This window comes from Lepidochelys kempii, chromosome 2, assembly GCF_965140265.1.
Source record: "Lepidochelys kempii isolate rLepKem1 chromosome 2, rLepKem1.hap2, whole genome shotgun sequence".
NCBI lineage: Eukaryota > Metazoa > Chordata > Testudines > Cheloniidae > Lepidochelys > Lepidochelys kempii.
The window spans coordinates 2,114,155-2,132,263 of NC_133257.1; the positions used below are offsets into that span (position 1 = coordinate 2,114,155).

At 50.6% G+C, this 18,109-nt stretch overlaps 1 protein-coding gene across 7 annotated transcripts in view; it reads left to right on the forward strand.

The window, feature by feature from the left end:
* Window positions 1-18,109, forward strand: part of MROH1 (maestro heat like repeat family member 1) — a 111,614-nt gene that overhangs the window by 16,991 nt on the left and 76,514 nt on the right. For 6 of the 7 annotated variants that reach the window (XM_073329839.1, XM_073329843.1, XM_073329837.1 and 3 more), the window contains 7 exons: window positions 2,281-2,426; window positions 2,902-3,033; window positions 4,551-4,713; window positions 8,640-8,738; window positions 13,703-13,854; window positions 14,588-14,728; window positions 15,861-15,953. In XM_073329839.1, the coding sequence (XP_073185940.1) occupies window positions 2,281-2,426; window positions 2,902-3,033; window positions 4,551-4,713; window positions 8,640-8,738; window positions 13,703-13,854; window positions 14,588-14,728; window positions 15,861-15,953 (926 nt within the window). Of the gene's footprint in view, window positions 1-2,280; window positions 2,427-2,901; window positions 3,034-4,550; window positions 4,714-8,639; window positions 8,739-13,702; window positions 13,855-14,587; window positions 14,729-15,860; window positions 15,954-18,109 lie in introns of those variants that run through there. The other variant, XM_073329842.1, reaches the window with a different exon arrangement.

The following is an 18,109-nucleotide window of genomic DNA, read 5'->3' on the forward strand; positions in this document are numbered from 1 at the left end:
CCTTCTGGGGTCCCTTCCAACCCTGATATTCTGTGATTCTATGATTCTAATCAGTTTAACTTGAGTTCCCATTGTGATGCTATGGCCAGAAGGACTAACGCAATCTTGGGATGGACAAACAGGGGAATCTCAGGTAGGAGTAGAGGTTATTTTACTGTGTATTTGGCACTGTTGTGATCACTCCTGGAGTACTGTGTCCAGTTCTGGCATCAACAATTCAAGAAGGATGTTGATAAACTGGAGAGGGCTCAGAGAAGAGTCATGAGAATAAGCTTTGTAAAAATGTTCAAAAGTGCTAGATTGACTCCTATGAGTCTATTTAGCTTAAAGAAGAGCAGGTTAAGGGTGATGTGTTCAGTCTGTAAATACCTGCATGGGGAACAAATATTTGATATTCTAGCAGAGAAAGGTCTAACGCAATCCAATGACTAGAAGTTGAAGCTAGACAAATTAGTCTGGATTTTTAACAATGAGAGTAATTAACCATAGAACTTCTTCTGTAATCTTCCGTTCTGCCCACCCTGGTGTCTACAGATTTAATTCCATAGACATTCCTATCGACTGGCTCTAAAGGTTAGCAGCCATCCTTCCTGGTCTGTGACTGAGCTGCTGGCTTCATGCAGGATGCTTGCAGGGAGGCTGCTGCTGTACATCTGATCTTATTAACATCACTGACCTTTCAAAGCCTTTGCCAATGAATAATCTTTGGATTAATTCAGTTTGATGAGAAATACACTGCTTCTCCTCAAACTACAGTTAACCTCTTTGGTGTTGAACGTCTGCATGCTTCTGGTGCTGCGTGCCATTGCTGGGGGAATGCTGGTCACAAGCCATAAAGGTAGTAACAAGTGTACCTGCTTGGCTGAAGTAGGAATCTCTAGCTGGTGCCCTCTCCCTGAGCCCAATCTTCAGACCATCCTTGAGATGGGGCCTGAGGAGCCCTAATGGGACCTTCTGCAGTAAATAACTCTTTATAAAATGCCCTCTAGGTGGTGGATTTCTGCTCTCCAAAGCAGGGTGCTGCAGCCTACCTTTCAGCTCCTGAACTGGCTTTTTGGGCATGTTGGTCCCAGGTCTGTTGCCCCTGCAGCTATGGATGTCCTTCCATTCTTGCCAGCTGCCAGAGCATTGACTTGGACTCCTTGCACTTCCAGACAGGGCTAATCAAAGGGGATATCAGCAGGTTAAGAAGACTTGGGCATCACAGAAGTTTAGGGACAGAAAAGTCCTCCTTGATCCCCTCAGCTCATCCCTTGAGAGCCAGTGTAGGTTTCTTTCCTGAGAGCTTCTTGTGCAGCCTGATTCTAAGCTCCTCCAGTGCTACAGATGGCTCAACCCTTACAGCCTTGGGAGCTAAAGCTAAGCAGCCTGATAGTGAAGTCCATATTGAGAAGGGGATTCTCTGACGGATTTTGCAGCGGGAACTCACAAATGGTATCTGAAAACTGGAGAGGGTTCTGAGAAGGGCTATGGAACCTGTTTTGCAAAGAGACTTGGTGTTTGATCCATTAAGGCTCTGTCTACACTGAGGGCTGCATGTGGAAGACGGCCAGTGCATGTGTTGCCACATGCCTTGGTGAAAGGCAGAGGCTGCCTAAAAATAGCAGCGTAGGTGTGGGAGACCCTGCTTGGGTGTGTCGAGAGCCTGCCCGTAGGATGTGTATGCTGGGGGTTTGAGTGTGTCAGGCACGTTGCTCATCTAAGCTGTGCTGTTCGTACCCATGCAGTGTCTGTACTCTGCACTTGGCTGTAACCACATACGTAGCCTTCTCAAAAAGCAAAGTTAAACTAAGAGGTGAGTGAGGAGCCAGCTGTGTTGAAAGCTGCCTTAAGACAAAATAGGAGCTGAGAGCTCTCTAATTGGAGAGAATGTAGGTCGCTGAACCACCAGGAGAAGTGGAGCCTCAGCACTGGATAAAGGGGGCTTAACTGGGAACTGTCAAACATATATGGGGATGCTGGGGGAACTGTGTTTCTGGACCCTGCTCAGGTGAGGGAGGGGTCAGGTGTGGGGTTTTTTAGAAGGGGTGGAGGTGAGCGATTCACCCCAGAGGAGTTGAAGGTTGGGAGGCAGGTGCTGTGGCAGGGATGTTCCATCAGAGCCATGGCCTCTTGTGGACCAGAGGAAAGGAAAGCTGGGAGTCCTGGCTTGCCACTTGCTCGTGGGAGAACAGATGTGCCTGTGGTAGGGGCAGCAGTGGCTTTTCCCTCTCTCCTAGGAAGAGAGGTTCCTGTGTTGGTGTTGGAAAGCATGTTTCATGCTTAGGGTATCTTTCTCAGAACTTGCCGTAACACTGATGGATGCCACTACTGATAAGGACCCATTAGTCCAAGAACAGATCTACAATGCTCTGTGCTACTTGGGAGAGAGCGAGCCTGAAGAGATCCTAAACTCCTGTGATGAATATCTGCGGCAGCATGAAAAGGTATGGCTTTGCTCTCTGCCTTTAGGGCCGGGATGCAGAAAGAATCCCGTCCGTCTGCAGTACCAATCAGGAGATTTGTCAGTAACCTGAGCGGACGGCTGGGGGGAGTGCAGGAGCAATGCCTAAAGGGATATGGGTTACTATCATTGGGACTCTAAAAAAAATCTCTGTCAAAGCTGCTCCCAAGAGTCTATTCAAGAAACTAACTGGTCTAAGAGGTGCTAACAGAGAGGTAAGGACTGTCGTGTATCAGAAACAGGCAGAGAAGAGTAGGACTAGTCAGCTTTTCAGCATGGCCAAAGCTAACCGGGGGTGCCCCCAAGGCTCTCTGCTGAGGCCAATGTGTGCACTGCAGACCCCTCGTACAGGCTGAAACTGTTCAAAGGGTGGTGAGCGCTTTGTTCGGGTGGAGATCTAGCTGATGGTCTGACTTGTGTTTAGCGTTGGGACTTGTGTGTGGCTCTGTCTTCCTCAGATGGCTTATCCCCACCGTACAATAATCCTGAAGGCAATGGAAGCGGTCGTGAAGAATAACATTGCTTATCTGGACAAAAGCACGGCCAAAATCGTTATCTTTCTGGCATCCAATGAAATGACCAAGTCAAAGGTATGAGCTGGAAGCTGTAGGTAGTTCTGTTACAGTAACTCCTCACTTAACGTCGTCCCGGTTAACTTGTTCTGTAACTGATTAGCAATGGAACATGCTCGTTTAAAGTTGCACAATGCTCCCTTATAACATTGTTTGGCAGCTGCCTGCTTTGTCCACTGCTGGCAGAAAGAGCAGCCCTTTGGAGCTAGCTGGTGGGGGCTTGGAACCAGGGTGGACCGGCAGCCCCCCATCAGCTCCCCGCTCCCCTAAGTTCCCTAAAACAACGAGGAGTCCGGTGGCACCGTAAAGACTAACAGGTTTATTTGGGCATAAGCTTTCGTGGGTAAAAAAACCACTTCTTCAGGTGCATGGAGTGAAAATTGCAGATACAAGCATAAATATACTGGCATGCGAAGAGAGTTAACTTACAAGTGGAGAACGAGTGCTGACAAGCCCATTCCCTCCCTCCATTCAGGCTGCCTTGTAACATGTGAGGCTACATTAACCACAACCCTTGAGGGCTCAGCAGAGTGCTAGTTCATCATTCAGCAGTAGGGCATTCCCTGGGAAATATCCCACCCTCTTCCACGCTCTGACTCCACCACCTCAACCAGGCTTCACAATCATTGCAGTGTACAGGATTAAATTGTTTGTTTAAAACTTTGTGTGTGTGTGTATGTGTATGTATATATATATATATATATATATATATATATATAAAAATCTTTTGTCTGTCAAAAAATTTTTTCCTGGAACCTAACCCCCCCCTTTACATTTAATTTTTATGGGGAAATTGGATTCGCTTAACATTGTTTCGCTTACAGTAGCATTTTTCAAGATCAGAACTACAACATTAAGCGAGGAGTTACTGTATTTTTTATCTGTCTGACTCATTCCATGATGCTTCCCACCATTTCTCCTCCTATATTGTCTCCTTACCGTATCCATTTCTGATCTGGAGTTAGGAGCTGCAAGGGTTCTGACCCGTTCCTCGTTCTTTCCCCTCTCTCCTCCCTGCGTCACGTCAGTTGCTGCCACTCCCCTTCTGGATGTGGTGGGCCTGTCTCTCTCCTTTGGCATCCCTTTAGCCTTGCTTAAGTGACCACAGCTGAGTGGCAGAAGGGGCTCTAGGTGCTCAGGAAAAGCCTGGGATTGTCGGTCTTCTAGTCTTGCACAGACTTGCATATCTGGGTAGATGTTTAGTTTTGTGTGTGTAAATCTTAATTGGCTTGTTAATTGTTTGTATGCACACTGTAATGAGCATGACAGGCAGCTGCTATTCCAGGGGGTGTCATGTAAATGCCCAGGTAGGCATGCATTCTGCCTGGGGACTGACTTTTTTTTCCAGTGCCCTCCTGCCCCCAAATCTGCCATTTTTCTGTATATGTGGTCTGTCCTGCAAACTTTGAGTTGACCAGGCAGCATGGGAAAGTGCATATGCTCTCCTTTGATAATAGGAACTATTGTGCGGAGAACATCTTGCAGGAGTGATCTGTAACTGTTTGTTGAATGTGGTCTTGTTCTGTTTGATGTAGGAAATCATTTATGACTGGCAGCAAGCAGCAAGCAATGTCCTGGTTGCTGCGGGGAGGCGTTTTATCAACAAAGTGATGGAGGAGGTGCTGACCAAATTTCAGCCAGGGATCCTGCCTCATTATTTCATCATGCAGACTTTTGCAAACCTCTCTGTGTCAAACGGTAGGTTATCTGCCCTATCTGCAGCTAACCTTTTTGTTAGGAAGAGGACGACTGGAGATGCAGGTGATTCCATGGGCTGGGGGTAAATGTGGAGATACCGCTTGTTTGTGGGAAGAGTTGTTCTGAGAGCAGTTCAGCTGGTATAGTCCCAGGATAAACTATGCCACCTCCATGGTGTGGTGAACTTCTGCAAAGAAGTTTAATGCAGTTGGCATACTTCCTATTTTAAAAAAAAAAAAACTACCACACTGGATTTCACTCAAAACTGGGTTTTGTACAGCCAGAGGGTTTGGAAAGTCTGTGCTAGGAAGAGGCACTGCAGGTTCAACCCTCTAATCCGAAGGGGGGAATATTTACTTGTTTGCTATACAGTAGCTTACCGTGCCTCTCCTGCCTCCAGATGGGCTGAGGAGACCATGCCTGGAGCCCGTGGTGGTGGTGCTTTCCAGAACTTGTCCTGCCTGGCTGTTTGTTTTAGTCCATGGTGGCTGAAAGCCAGGCCCTTGGTAAATTAAAGGCCAGACAGCCCCATTTTGAGAAGTTGAGGCTGCTGCACAAGGATTCCGATTGAGTGGAGCTGGAGGCAGACATTGCACCAGCTTTTTGTGGGTCTGCCTTGCAGCAGTTCGGGGTGTGGTCCAGAGTGTCCTTGAAAGTTAGGGATTCTCCAGTTCTTGCTGGAGCACGGCAGCGAAGTCACTAGCTCAGTGTGGCTGGAGCGAGAGCCTGGGAGTCCGATCTGGGTTCTACTTCTGATTCTGCCACTGACCTGCTGTGACCCTGGGCAGGACACGTAACCGCTTTGCCTTCAGTTTCCCCCTCTGTATCCTGGAGGTTTACTTGCCCAAGAGGATGTACGGCCACACAAGGCACCAGTGAGACTATGCAAGTACTTGGAAGTGCCCTGTACGCGGTCTCTAATTCCGGTGGTCAGGCACAGCTGCTCCTCTTCTGAAACCGAAGAATTGGATGACCCTTTTCTGCCTCTGGGAGTCTCTCCAACCCCCTTTTTGGGCCTCTGTCTAGTGCTCTGAGCACTGAGCTTTCACTGAGTAGCAGGTAGCCACCTTCCACACTCAGCATCCATATCGTGCAAATCCAGGTTAATATGTGGAATTCACAAGTGACACTAAATCATGATGTGCGCTCTTACGACCTGTCACTGCTTGTGGGCAAAGTAGTCATGAAAGTCGAGCAGTGTCTATTAGTATTGTGCTGCTGTCTCCAGCCATTCCTTACAGGCTACCTGGTGATCAGCTAGAAACCATATCTCTAGGGCAGGGCATCACTAGTGGAGAGGGCAGACCTAGACTCAGAAATGTGGGGCTGGAAGGGATCTTGAGAGGTCGTCTAGTCCAGTCCCCTGCACTGAGACAGGACCAAGTAAACAGAGACCATCCTGACAGGTGTTTGTCCAGCCTGTTCTTAACCTCCAGCAATGGGGATCCCACAACCTTCCTTAGACTAGTCTAGAGCTTAACTCCCCCTAGAGTTAGATATTAAAAGCTTTCTAACCTGAATCGCCCTTACTGTAGATTAAGCCCAATACTACTTCCCACCACCAGTGGACATGGAGAACAGTTGTTCTGTCCTCTTTTTAGAACAGCCCTCAGCACATACAGCTGAGGGGGCACTGGATAAGTAGTCTTTTCCCAACACTAAACTTATCAAGTTTTTAAACCTTTCCTCCTAGGTCAGGTTTTCTAAACCTTTTATCATTTTTGTTGCTCCCTCTGGATTTTCCAGTTTGCCCACATCTTTCCTAAGGTGTGGGGCCCAGAACTGGACACAGTCCTGCAGCTGAGACCTCCCCAGTACTGAGTAGAGTGGGACAGTGACCTCTTATCTTACATAGACACTCCTGTTAATACATCCCAGAATATTCATGTGATGCAATGGCAAGAAAGGCTTGACTCCTAGTTTGTGATCCACTATAACCCCCATGTTTCCCTTTTCAGCAGTGTTACCACCTAGCCACAGTTATTCCCTATTTTATAGCTATGCATTTGATTCCCCCCCACCTTCCTAAATGTAGTACTTTGCACTTGTCTTTATTGAATTTAATCTTGTTGATTTCAGACCAGTTCTCTAATTTGCCAAGATCCTCTCTAATTCTAATCCTGTTCTCCAAAGTGCTTGCAACCCCCCCCAGCTTGTATAATTCAAAAACTTTATAAGTGTACTCTCCACTCCATTATCCAAGTCATTAACGGAAATATTGAGGAGTACTGGTCCCACAGGGTCTGTTCGGGACCCGTTAGATATGCCCTCCTAGTCTGACAGTGAGCCACTGATAACTACTCTTTGAGCTTGAGCTTTGAACCAATTGTTCACACATCTTGCCCATCTTGACTAATAACCATTGATGGACCTATCCTCCAGGAACTTATCTAGTTCTTTTTTTGAACCCTGTTAGTCTTGGCCTTCACAATATCCTCTGGCAAGGAGATCCACAGGTTGACTATGCATTGTGTAGAAAAAAATACTTCCTTTTCTTTGGTTTTTAAACCTCCCTGAAGTATTTTTTTTTCCACACAACCCACAGTTAACCTGTGGAACTCCTTGCCAAAGGATGTTGTGAAGACCAAGACTAACAGGGTTAAAAAAAAAAAAACTAGATAAGTTCCTGGAGGATAGGTCCATCAATGGCTATTAGCCAGGATGGGCAGGGATAGAGTTTGTCAGAACCATTTAATCAAGGTGCAAACTGAAGAGTTTGCAAAGAACATGAACTTACACTGAAGAACCTCTGCACTTTTTGGCATGGCTGGTCACACTGCCCCCACCCCACTGATAGAAGCACTGAGATTATTTCACTGAAGTGTCCCTAGCCTCTGTTTGCCAGAAGCTGGGAATGGGCGATGGGATGGATCACTTGATTCCCTGTTCTGTTCTGGGCACCTGGCATTGGCCGCTGTCAGAAGACAGGATACTGGGCTAGATGGACCATTGGTCTGACCAGGTATGGCAGTTATGTTCTTATCTTCTGGTACAATGGATCTGGGGGTATGCAGAGGTCTCCCAGGGGATACATCAACTCATCTAGATGTTCGCTAGTGCTTTTTATGTAGCCTGTTGTAAAACTAGGCAAAGTCAAGACAAACTCAAATTTCGTAGACAATGTCTTGTTTATACTGCTCTATAGACTATACACTGAAATGTAAGTGCGATATTTGTATTCCAGTTGATTTTATTTTATAATTAGTGGTAAAAAGGAGAGAGTCCGCCATTGTTCAGTGCTAGTGTGTTGTGACACTTTTGTATGTTTGATTCTGCAGGAACTTGGGGTAGGCAAGACAAATCAGCCTCCTGAAAGGGGCACAGTGGTCTGGGAAGCTTGAGATCCACCATTCTAGTAATCTAATCTCAACCCAGTTCCCTAATTTTTTATGGGCATGTCCCATAGGACTGTGTTGAAAGCCTCACTAAAACCAAGCCTGCTGTTGGGCTACACAGATTCCAAAGCCCCTGCCTATCTGCTGTTTTCCAAATTGATCTGCTGGCTAATGAAATGTCTGGCAGTAAGTGGCTCTTGACTGGTCAGAAGCCTGCATCTTGGGGGCAGTCTAAACTGATACAACTCCAGGCACTTGAGGGGCTGCTAGCTGCTGAAACTCCATTTATAACTTTGGGGTTGTAGGCTCTGTACCTGAGCTCTTGAAATCAGCAGCTTCCTTTTTATCACCAAATTGCCCTTTTTGTGCTTCAGAACAAGCATGCAAACCCCATTAGATTGTCAAGGCTGCAGAGTCGGGGGCTCCAATGTTAGATGCCAAAGCGAGTTGCTTGCTCAATCTTCATTTGATCAGCTCCACATATGCGTTCTTAGGCAGTCTTCAACTACATGTTTACATATCCTTCTTCCACAGGATCCCGGCCTCAACTCACCTTGCTCCACTATATCTTTCTCTCTTCTTCCCTTGCAGTGTTTGGGATGGTGCCTTTCTTAAATTCCATCCTTGGGACCATGCTGCCAATGTTGGGAATGGCCAAACAGGACCACATGAAGTCTGTGTTTTGCTATGGTAAGGTGGCTTGTTCCTTTTTACTGAGGCTGTGATGGCTTCTGAAGGGTTGTTTTTGGGAGCTGTATCTCCCTTAGCTTTCACTATAAAGGAACTTACTTCATCCTATGAAGGAAAGACTCGGCCCGAAGGCCGGGAAGGTTGTTTCAGAGCAGAACTGCAGTATTTTAAATGACTTGGCTTTGGGAGATGGCTGTCTCAGGGGTAGGATACTGAGCCTTTCATTTCTAGGGCACTGGCTTGAATCTAACCCAGGTCCATTCCGCCCTCTTGCCTGCTCAGTGCCCTATAGAATGGGTGAGGAGGAAGCAGTGGGATCTTTGGTTCGGGATGTGGTCTCTGTGTTGCAGTTGGTGGACTGAGGGCAGTGGACAAGGAGTCTGAACTCTCTCCTAGCTGAGGGCAGCGTGGAGACGTGTTGGGCAAGGATGTGAGTGGTGGAGGGGTGACGAATTTTGGGGGGGCAAGCCGCACAGGACTAAAATGGCTCTTTGTAGGGGGTGAGGAATGTCCCCTTTTGCCAACTGAGGTGGGAGAACTTGAATGAAAGCTTGACGGATCAGTCCTAATCTCAAAATTATGGCAGCACCATTGCTGCATTTTCTCCCCCAAATCTACTTCCAACAGGCCTAGGAACCCTCCTCTTTCTCCCCATCCCTCAAGGAGGTGAACTAAACTTATGCCTTTACCTAGTCACAGTTCTGAACAAAGTAATCACTGGGCCGGGATTTCCCGGCTCTTCCTTTCTGCCGATTATCTCTGCACCTAAAATGGGCAAAGTACTTCAGAAAACTTGAGTCCTGCCCCAAAGAGCTTTATTAACTGTTTTCTGGAGTGGGGGGGCTTGTACTGTGAGCTCACTGGTCTCAAAACTGCTCTCCGAGGCAGGAGACCAAGTGTTCTTGGCTTTCAGTGAGGTTTTTGCCTCAGTGAAATTTACTGAAGATGTATAGAATTGAACATCCCTGGGAGTTCGCCAACAGCCTCCGCTCAGTGACACTTCATGTGAAGTGGGGGGGCCAGAGTGGAAAACATGAGCCTACAGCTGGGGTGGGGTGTGGGGGTCAGAGCGTCTGGGTCTGGCCAACAGATGAGCTGAGCTTTTCGTGCTTGTCGGCTGTAGCTGACGCCGATGCTGGGTCTTCCTTTTGACGCCAGCTGGAGCTGCCCACAGAGCTGAGAGCAGGCTTTGGGCCTGCGTTCTGTTGGCAATCTTGCACATTGGGTCAAGTTTGATGTGGTTCTTGGTGTGTCTGGCTGGTGGGTTACGTCTGCATCTTTGTTCAGTTGCTTTGTAACCACCTGCCCCGTTAGGCTTTTCTGGGCTATTGTGTTACTGTCTTACGGCCCAAGACAGAGTCCCGTAGTCATCACAGGAACCTGGAGGTGAAACTGTAGTCTCAAATATCCCAGTAGAGGATGCTTCAAACTTGTGGCTTCCTTCATCAGCCAGCTGAAAAGAGAAGGGCAGGTCTGTGCGAGCACTGATCTATTCTCAAAGGCTTTGCCAGATGCAGCAGCTTTGCTCTCAACTCTGCTGGGCGAGCAGCCTCTTTGGCCACCGCAGCATCCCCCACTCACTGATGTGTGAGCGCAGGGGCCTCAGTGCTGGGGCAGCTCTGCATTGGGAACAAATGGATTCAGGCAGAACCTTTGAATGGCCCTCAGGCTGCAGGGGGGAGATCTGTGACCCCGCTCTGCAGCACAGCTAGTCTTGGAAACTAGCTCTTGTTGCTGGAATAACACAGTGATATGGAGAGACTCTGAGTTTGCTAGAATGCAGTAATCAAAATCTCTCTCCGGTGCTGACTAACGCAGTCCAGTGGGCTCCTTGAAAGTGAATGCTGATGCACTGAACAGTTTGAAGCATAATGGAAATTGCCAAACAGCGTTCATGCATCCTTGCAGGTTTCCCAAGGAGTTAGGGTAAAGCTGCTGTGAGGAGGAAAAATATTTGAAGCTGTGAGTGAAGCTCCTTTAAATATCCCTCTTGTGCCTCACTCAGCCAGCGATTTGGTGCTTGAGTCAGTGCTGTTGATAGAATTGCAAGGTCGCAGTTCCTGGCTAGTCACCACTGAGTCCACCAGGAGGAAGTTGGTTATAATGCAGGTGACTTGTCTTTCCAGTATAATGAAGCTCTCTCGTCTAGTGCTGCCATTTAGCACTAAGTGCTAAATATCTTCAGCGTCTTGCAAATCATCAATGCTCCCCCTCTTTGCAAAAGGTCATTCAGTCTCCCCCTGTTTCCTCAGGGAAGCTGCAGCACCCAGGGGCAGTGACTGGGCAAAGGTCAGCGAGTTGGTATCAAGGCATGGAGCACCCCTTGGGCATTCTTGATCCCCAGTCCTGTGCTCATTCCTCAGAGAACACAGCCTTTGTCATACACAAGGTGCTGAGGTCTCCCAAGGGCTGCGGGCTCTCGCATGGTCCAGCAAAGCACTTAGGAACGTGCTTGACTTGAAGCCTGTGCTTGCCCCATTGACTTAGTGGAATTACATGATTCATGGTGTGTACTCTACCATAGCACCTTCATCAGGGCTTGAGGACTCCAGGGTGCTAGGTGCTGTACAAACAGAAGAGAAATGGCCCTTGCCCGAAAGAGCATACAGTGGCAGTGTAAAACACCAGAGGTACTCCCATCTCGGCCTGGATCCAAGGAGACCGTACTGGCCAGCATGGCATTGCAGAAGCCTCTGTGCACCAGAGGCCTAACCCTTGTCACGGTTTTTGTAGCCATCAAGGGCAAGGTAGCGTTTTAGATATTTGTGGAGAGGGGCAGCATGGGAGAGAGGGCTTTGCCCTGGGTCAGGGCTGGAAGGCCCAGCACGCTGGGGGGCTGATGCCTAGCAATGGAGCTAAAAGCTAAACAACTGGGAACCAAAGGTCAGGTGACTAATGTGAAGAGATTTGGGATTGCTAATGTCCAGGGGTAACTGGTTGTGGGTCGCCTCCCTGCCAATTGCCTAGTGAGTAGTGATGGGAAGGAGGCCGCAGGGAACAGAGCCCGGGCAGCTGTAGATGCATCTTCCTATCTTCAACCTGCTAAAGCCCACGGAGCTGTTAGTGGCTGCAGACCCCTGCATGCAGCTCTGGGTGGAACAAGACCTGGCAGCCCACGAATGCCCTATCCTTACGAGGTCCCTCCAGCTGAGACCCCTTCCACAGCCAGGATCCTTCATATTCCCTTTTCCTGAATCCCAGAAAAAGCTCGCCCAGTCTCTGCCATGGAGAAACGGCTATCACTTCCCTAGTGAACCAGACCTTGTCTTTGCATGTCCGTTTCCATCTCTCCTCTGGGTGTGGCAGCACTGCACTGAAAACCCGGGTCTCTGGCTTGTGGACTTGACGTTCCCAAGCCCGCACTTGAGCGTCCGCACTGCGTTGTAACCCTGGGCTTATGCTTGTTGGACCAGGGTCTCCCAGCCGTGCTTCTGCATCAGTGCTGCATTGTGCAGCCCTTCGGACTTGGTCTGTGGCTCGAGCTGCAGTGTGACAGGGCTTGGCCCAGGGTCACAGTGAGACTCTGGCTCTGACCCTCTCCCCAGCAGGGTCCCAGGACTCTGGTCCTGTGCGCCTGCCGACCTGAGTCGGACAGACTTGTGAGTGGATGGAAGGGGGGTTGGGCTCAAATCAGTCGGTCTGCGCCGAGTGGGCAGTGTAGACATACCCTGTGTGCCAGGGCAAGCTGGCTCTGTGGACCTTAGTTCTGTAAGAAAGGAAACTTCCAGGTACCTGCAGATCAATCTTCCTGGGCTTCAGCGTGCCAGGGCCTCAGCTGTGTTACAGGGACTCTGGCAGCAGCGTGCCCCAGGGTGGGAAGCATGTTCTTCCTTTAACTCAAATGATGAATTTGGGATGTTCGTGTTGGTTTTGGGTGCGTAAAAGGATATGAAGGCAGCAAGTGCAAGCCCTCAAAATTCACCAAACTCTTCACACTGGCACTGATTAAAATGCCTGAATGGCTCCCATTTGGCAGAAGTCTCCTCTGCTGCAGGGCCCAGGGGAAGCTGGAGGGGACACTAAATACGGGCACCCAAAGTGAGGTGTGGGAAGGGTAGCCCTGCATCCCACGCTGGAGATGCGCTCCTGGAAATCCCACATGAAGGGTCTAGGCCCTTCTCTGGGGTTACCTGAAAAGTCCTGATTTTTCCTGACAATAGCAAGGTGGGACTTGAGAAAACTACATGGCTGGCCCAAGGAGTAAACAAATCAGCTGGGTGAGAACCTGTACCAGCCTGGTCACTGCATCTCAAAGGAAGGAGGAGGTTGGGGGCCACGGCTACTGTAGTAGCCAGTCAGTCTGGCTAGCATGGTTAATTTTAATGTTTAAAAACAGAACCCCTCTTTTCCTTCCTGTCTTTCCCCTGTTCTCCTTCCCATCCTAAACCCAGGTGTGCTTCTCCCACGCCATCACCTGCCTTGTGTGTGTTCTCGCCTCTCTTCTCTGCACAATGCTTCCTGCCCACCCCTTGTGTATTTGATTAGGAAACTTTACCAGACACCTACTGGTCAGACCTATTGATTAGTCAAAGCCTGATACAAAGATGAGGAGGATCCACCCTCCAGGGGACCCCTCTGGGTTGGGTTCTGCACTGAGCCTGAACACCAGGTCTCCTCTTTGCTTTCCAAATGGACTAAGTCAAGACATCGGCCCCGCTTCGACCTCTAAATGGCTGTTGTCAGGAGCCGTTGCACCAAAATGGGGACTAAAGGGCTTAAATACAGGCCTTCGAGCACAGGAGTAGGCCAGTAAAAGGATCTTGTCAACCTGTGACAGCCGCAGACCTCTCCTGCGGGCTGCACCTTCAGTGCTGGAGGTCTGTGGTGTTAAAGTGGGATTGTTCCAGCACCAGGATGCTGGATGTTGCTCAAACAGCAGCATCTCAGACCTCAGTCAAAAGCCTACTGTTAACTTTAACCCTGGGTGTGTAGCATCTAAATGTAAGTAAACCTGTGTCTTGTAGCTCTGCAGCATTTCAGTGAGAGCATCCAGGAATACCTGGCAAACTTGGATAAAGCGCCTGACCCCACTGTAAGGAAAGACACCTTCTCCAATGAGATCTTCAGTGCCTATGATGTGCTCTTCAACATCTGGCTGCAGAGCCGGGAGGCCAAGGTGCGGCTGTGCCATTTGCTAGTGCTATTAGCTTGTGAGGCTTGGGTGTGGCAGTGGGTTTCTACCAGTCCCCCTATTGGACTGGGCCTCCTACTGCTCATGCAGGGGAGTCTGCCTTTCTCCACCATCCCACCCTAAAGACTCTAGTCTGGTGGCTGAAGAAGCACCTGTCTTGCTCTCTAATGCCATGCTAGTGTTTGCCCTCTGGGACAGCTGTAGTTGTCACTCCGTCCCGAAGTTATGCAGCTTGGAGTGGGAGAATCTTGTGCGTGTACCCCTTGCTACCATCAGTGTGTCAGCTGAGTCTAAGGGAGAGGGGGAAACTTCCAAATTCTATCCATGAAGAAACTGGGCGTGCTCCACCTATCTGGATTTGGGAGTGACGGAAGGTGGCCTGGCTATGCCATCCACCCTCTCTCTCAGCACCTGATGCCAATGGCTCCTTTGAATGCATAGTGAGACCCAGCGCCCCTTGCCCTTGGGTTGGTGGAGCACTGTGGGCAAACTTACACTGCCACTGTACCTTTCAGTGGGTCCTTGGAGCAGGCTCGGGCTGCGTGGTGGTTAGCCTGAGACCCCCTCCTGGCGCCAGAGGGGCACAAACCAACCCCCTCTGACCGTCATGTCGCTGTGGGGGGCAGTATTGGAGCCAGTCTAGCAGTGTGATCCAGCCTACAGGGCTAGGGCTGGCTGGGAAGCCTGTGACTCTTGCCGGTGGCTTCTGTCCCTGCAGCTGAGACTCGCTGTCGTGAAGGCTCTTGGGCCCATGAGTCACCTGCTGCCCAGCGAAAAGCTCGAGGAGCAGCTCCCGAAATTGGTCCCAGGAATTCTCGCACTCTACAAGAAGCATACAGAGGCTTTCTATGTGACCAAGGTAAACTGCTCCGCGCACTGCTCCCGTGAGACAGAGGGACACCCTCTTGTGTGTCCCCACAGCTACCTGTAATCCATGGAGCATTGAATAGGGTGCTCCCAGCGGGGGGGTGGGACGGGTGGGACAGGAGCACAGACTGCCTGTAAGATAGGCTCCCCATGTGTGTGCACATGCTCTGTACAAGCCGGGTGCCCCTCGCAGATCCACAGTCCTGTCGCTTCTTTCCCTGCTCGGTCTTCTCGCCTGCCCGGCGCAGTCAGACTGAGATCCAGGCTTTGGCAGCAAAGGAGCATTCGAAGGCTCCTCTTCATACCACAGGCCGGGTCATGTGCCCAGACCCATGCGGTGCGGCACGGCACGGTGACAAATCCTGCCTTCTCTAAACGCTCTGGCTTGGCTGGAATCACACCAGGGATGGCACCACTGAGGCTGGCCAGTGTGGCATTGGCAGGTTCTGATACCTCTTCCGCAAAGGCTGAACCTGCCATTGGCAGGGACCAGGCTAGTTCTGCCATGTGCCTCTTTGTCGGGGAGGGGCAAACTTACTGCTACTGAGCCAGAGTATAGCAACCTCTCTGGTGGGCTGGGAGTCCCCTCCAGATGACCTATCAGGCTGATCTCTCTACCACTCCCTCCACCCCATGCCCTACTCCGTTGCTGGGACCACTGTATTTCCTTCTGTCTTGGATTCCTCTTGCTCTGCTTCTTGGCTCCCACTGCCTGTAAGGGGAGGCCTTCCAGTAGAGCCCCCTAAGACAGAGTGCTGTTAGCAGAGAAATAATGGCTGGGTTGGAAGTCTGCTGACCTACATGGCTGGCTGCAGCAGCTAGTATGCGGAGGTGCTGCTCTGTGGCTGGCTGCAGCAGGAGAATGGCGGGAGATGGTGAGTTCCAGAAACCACCTCAGTGCTTTACCCACAGCAGCTGGATTATGCTCCCACTTGGAGGTGACTGTTTTACAGCCCCGTCCCCTTAGCTTAGTGTGCACTGGGATAGCGTCTCCTATGTTCGGATCCCTGTCACGGAGTCTTTCTGCTTCCTGATCACCAAGTCTTTGCCCTTCCATTTCCAGTGGAGTGGCCATTCTTTTTCCTAGTGCTAATCACAGCATTGCAATGTCTCTTTCTGAGCAGAGCTTGTGCCAGATTCTTGAGGCTTCTGTCAACGTTGGCAGCCGCACTCTGGATGCGCAGCTTGATGCCCTTCTGAGCAACCTGCATCCCCAGGTAAGGATCGAGATGGGTCAGCAGGGCTGGGAGGCCTATTCTGGGGCTGGGTGCTGGTGAGACCCGACATTCATAAGAACTTCCTGAAAGGGGTCTCAGGAAATGGCACACGGGATCCAGAGCCTGGCGCTGGAGTTCCCATCCAAGCATTACAGCCACCTGTGTCAAGCCGAGAACTGGGTGTGTTAGGGGCCTCATATCCTCTTCCCCATCTTGCAGAGGGAACTTCCCAGTCTAGAAAGCCCCAGGCTCCAGTTTGGAATGAGGAAGGAGAAATGTCTCTAAGTGGAGACCATATTTCTGTTTTGAGGGCAGGGGCCAGGTTGGCCAGCCTGTGCATGTCCCAGAAGGGGCGGGATGTATTTGGAAGGAGTAGCTGCAGCTACCAGCACAGGTAAGGGTGAGCTGCTGAGGAACATAGAGCATGTCTCTCTGCTAGAGAGAGAGAGTTGGCTTGGTGCCTCCTAGCTGCCCTGAGGTGCTCCTGCTAGCAGAGAGCTCCTTCTCAGATGGCCTGACCCTGGCAGGGGAGAGGAGAAGCCAGTCCCTTGCTAGCAGGATCAGAAGCTGTTTGCTCTTCTGCTCCAGCTGTCTTGAACAAGGGTCACACCCCTCTCAGTGAAGCAGTAAAGGCAGAATTCTCAAACAAATGTGGAGGGAAAAAAAAAACCCTTGAAAGGTTGAAAACTAGGAGCAAGCAACATCTAGTACTGCTAACAATCCAGGGAGCTAGATGGACATATCATGGAGCATCTTATTCACATGGGAGCCCTACAGTGGTGGTCTGGCATCAACCTTTAGATTAATCCTGTAACTGTTAAGCACCAGTTGTCCATGGTTCCTGTATATGCTACTGAGAAACTGAGGTTTCACCTTCATCCTGGTAGGGCAGGACTGTTGGCTCCATCTTGTGTGTGTGGTGTCTTTGGGATCTTTCTGGGTGGGTTGCCGGACCTTGGAAGGTGGGGAAGTGGTGCATTTGTTTTGAGGTCGGAAAGGTGGGAGGTGGCTAGCTGCCTGTGGTGGAGGTCTGTAACTGGCTGGGAGTGTTCCTTGTTGGATGCACCTCGGGGTAGGTTTGAATTGCCTGGGATGTCCAGACTGCCCACCTCTTGGACAGCTCTCATGGACTTGGTTGAAGAGTCCAAGTGCTTTCCCACCAACAACCAGTTTTCTATTGTAGGCTCCTAAATAAGCTTTTTAATGCCCTCGAGTATCTAATCTCTCCAAATGCTCCCTGCCCTCCAAGCTCTTAGCACAGGGGAGGGCAAACTGTGGCCCATAGGCTGGATCCAGCCCGTTGGGGCTGGCAATCCCATAGGCCAGATTGAAAGCCTCATGGCACCACGGGGTTAAGACCGGCTACCTGCCTGCCCTGGCCCCCCACTGCTCCCGGAACCGGCCGGCACCACGTCCCTGCGGCTGCAGGGGGAGGCAGAGGGCTTCCTGCGCTGCCCTCGCCTGCAGGCACCGCCCCCACTCAGTTCTCATTCCCCAGGAAGGGGGAAGCACAGCCAATGGGAGCTTCTGGGGCGTTACCCACAGGCGAGAGCAGCCTGCCCCACCCCACCCTCAGGAGCCACTGCCGGACATGCTGACCACTGCCGGGAGTGGTGCGGGGCCAGGGCAGGCAGGGAGCCTGCCTTAGCCCTGCTGTGCACCACTGCCACCCCAGAGCCACTCCAGGTAAGTGGTGCTGGGCTGGAGCCTGCACCCTAACCCCCCTGCCCTGAGCTCACTCTTGAGCCCCCCCGCTCCCCGCCACACCCCACACTCCTGTACCCAGGCCCCAGCCCTACATTCATGTGTCTCCATACAATTTCCCCACCCAGATGTGGCCCCCAGGCCAAAAAGTGTGCCCACCCCTGCCCTAGCTGGAGAGGGTGCTCTTGGGCTGCTTCTGCTGCACTCGGGCTGCATAACCTAGAGTCGATCAGTGTCCAGCTCTCCCACGGGGAGTGTTAGCCCATGGACTGCGCATGCCTCGGCATGCAGCCAAGCCTTCTCTTGAATCCGGTGCTAGGAGCAGGCCCTGATCTGTGCTAACAACCTGGCCCTATGAGCAGGTACTCTGTTAACGCCGAGGTTGCTCATGGCACCAAGTGTTTATAACTTTAGGGGAAAAAGCACTAAACCCTCTTCCATTGCTGTGCATC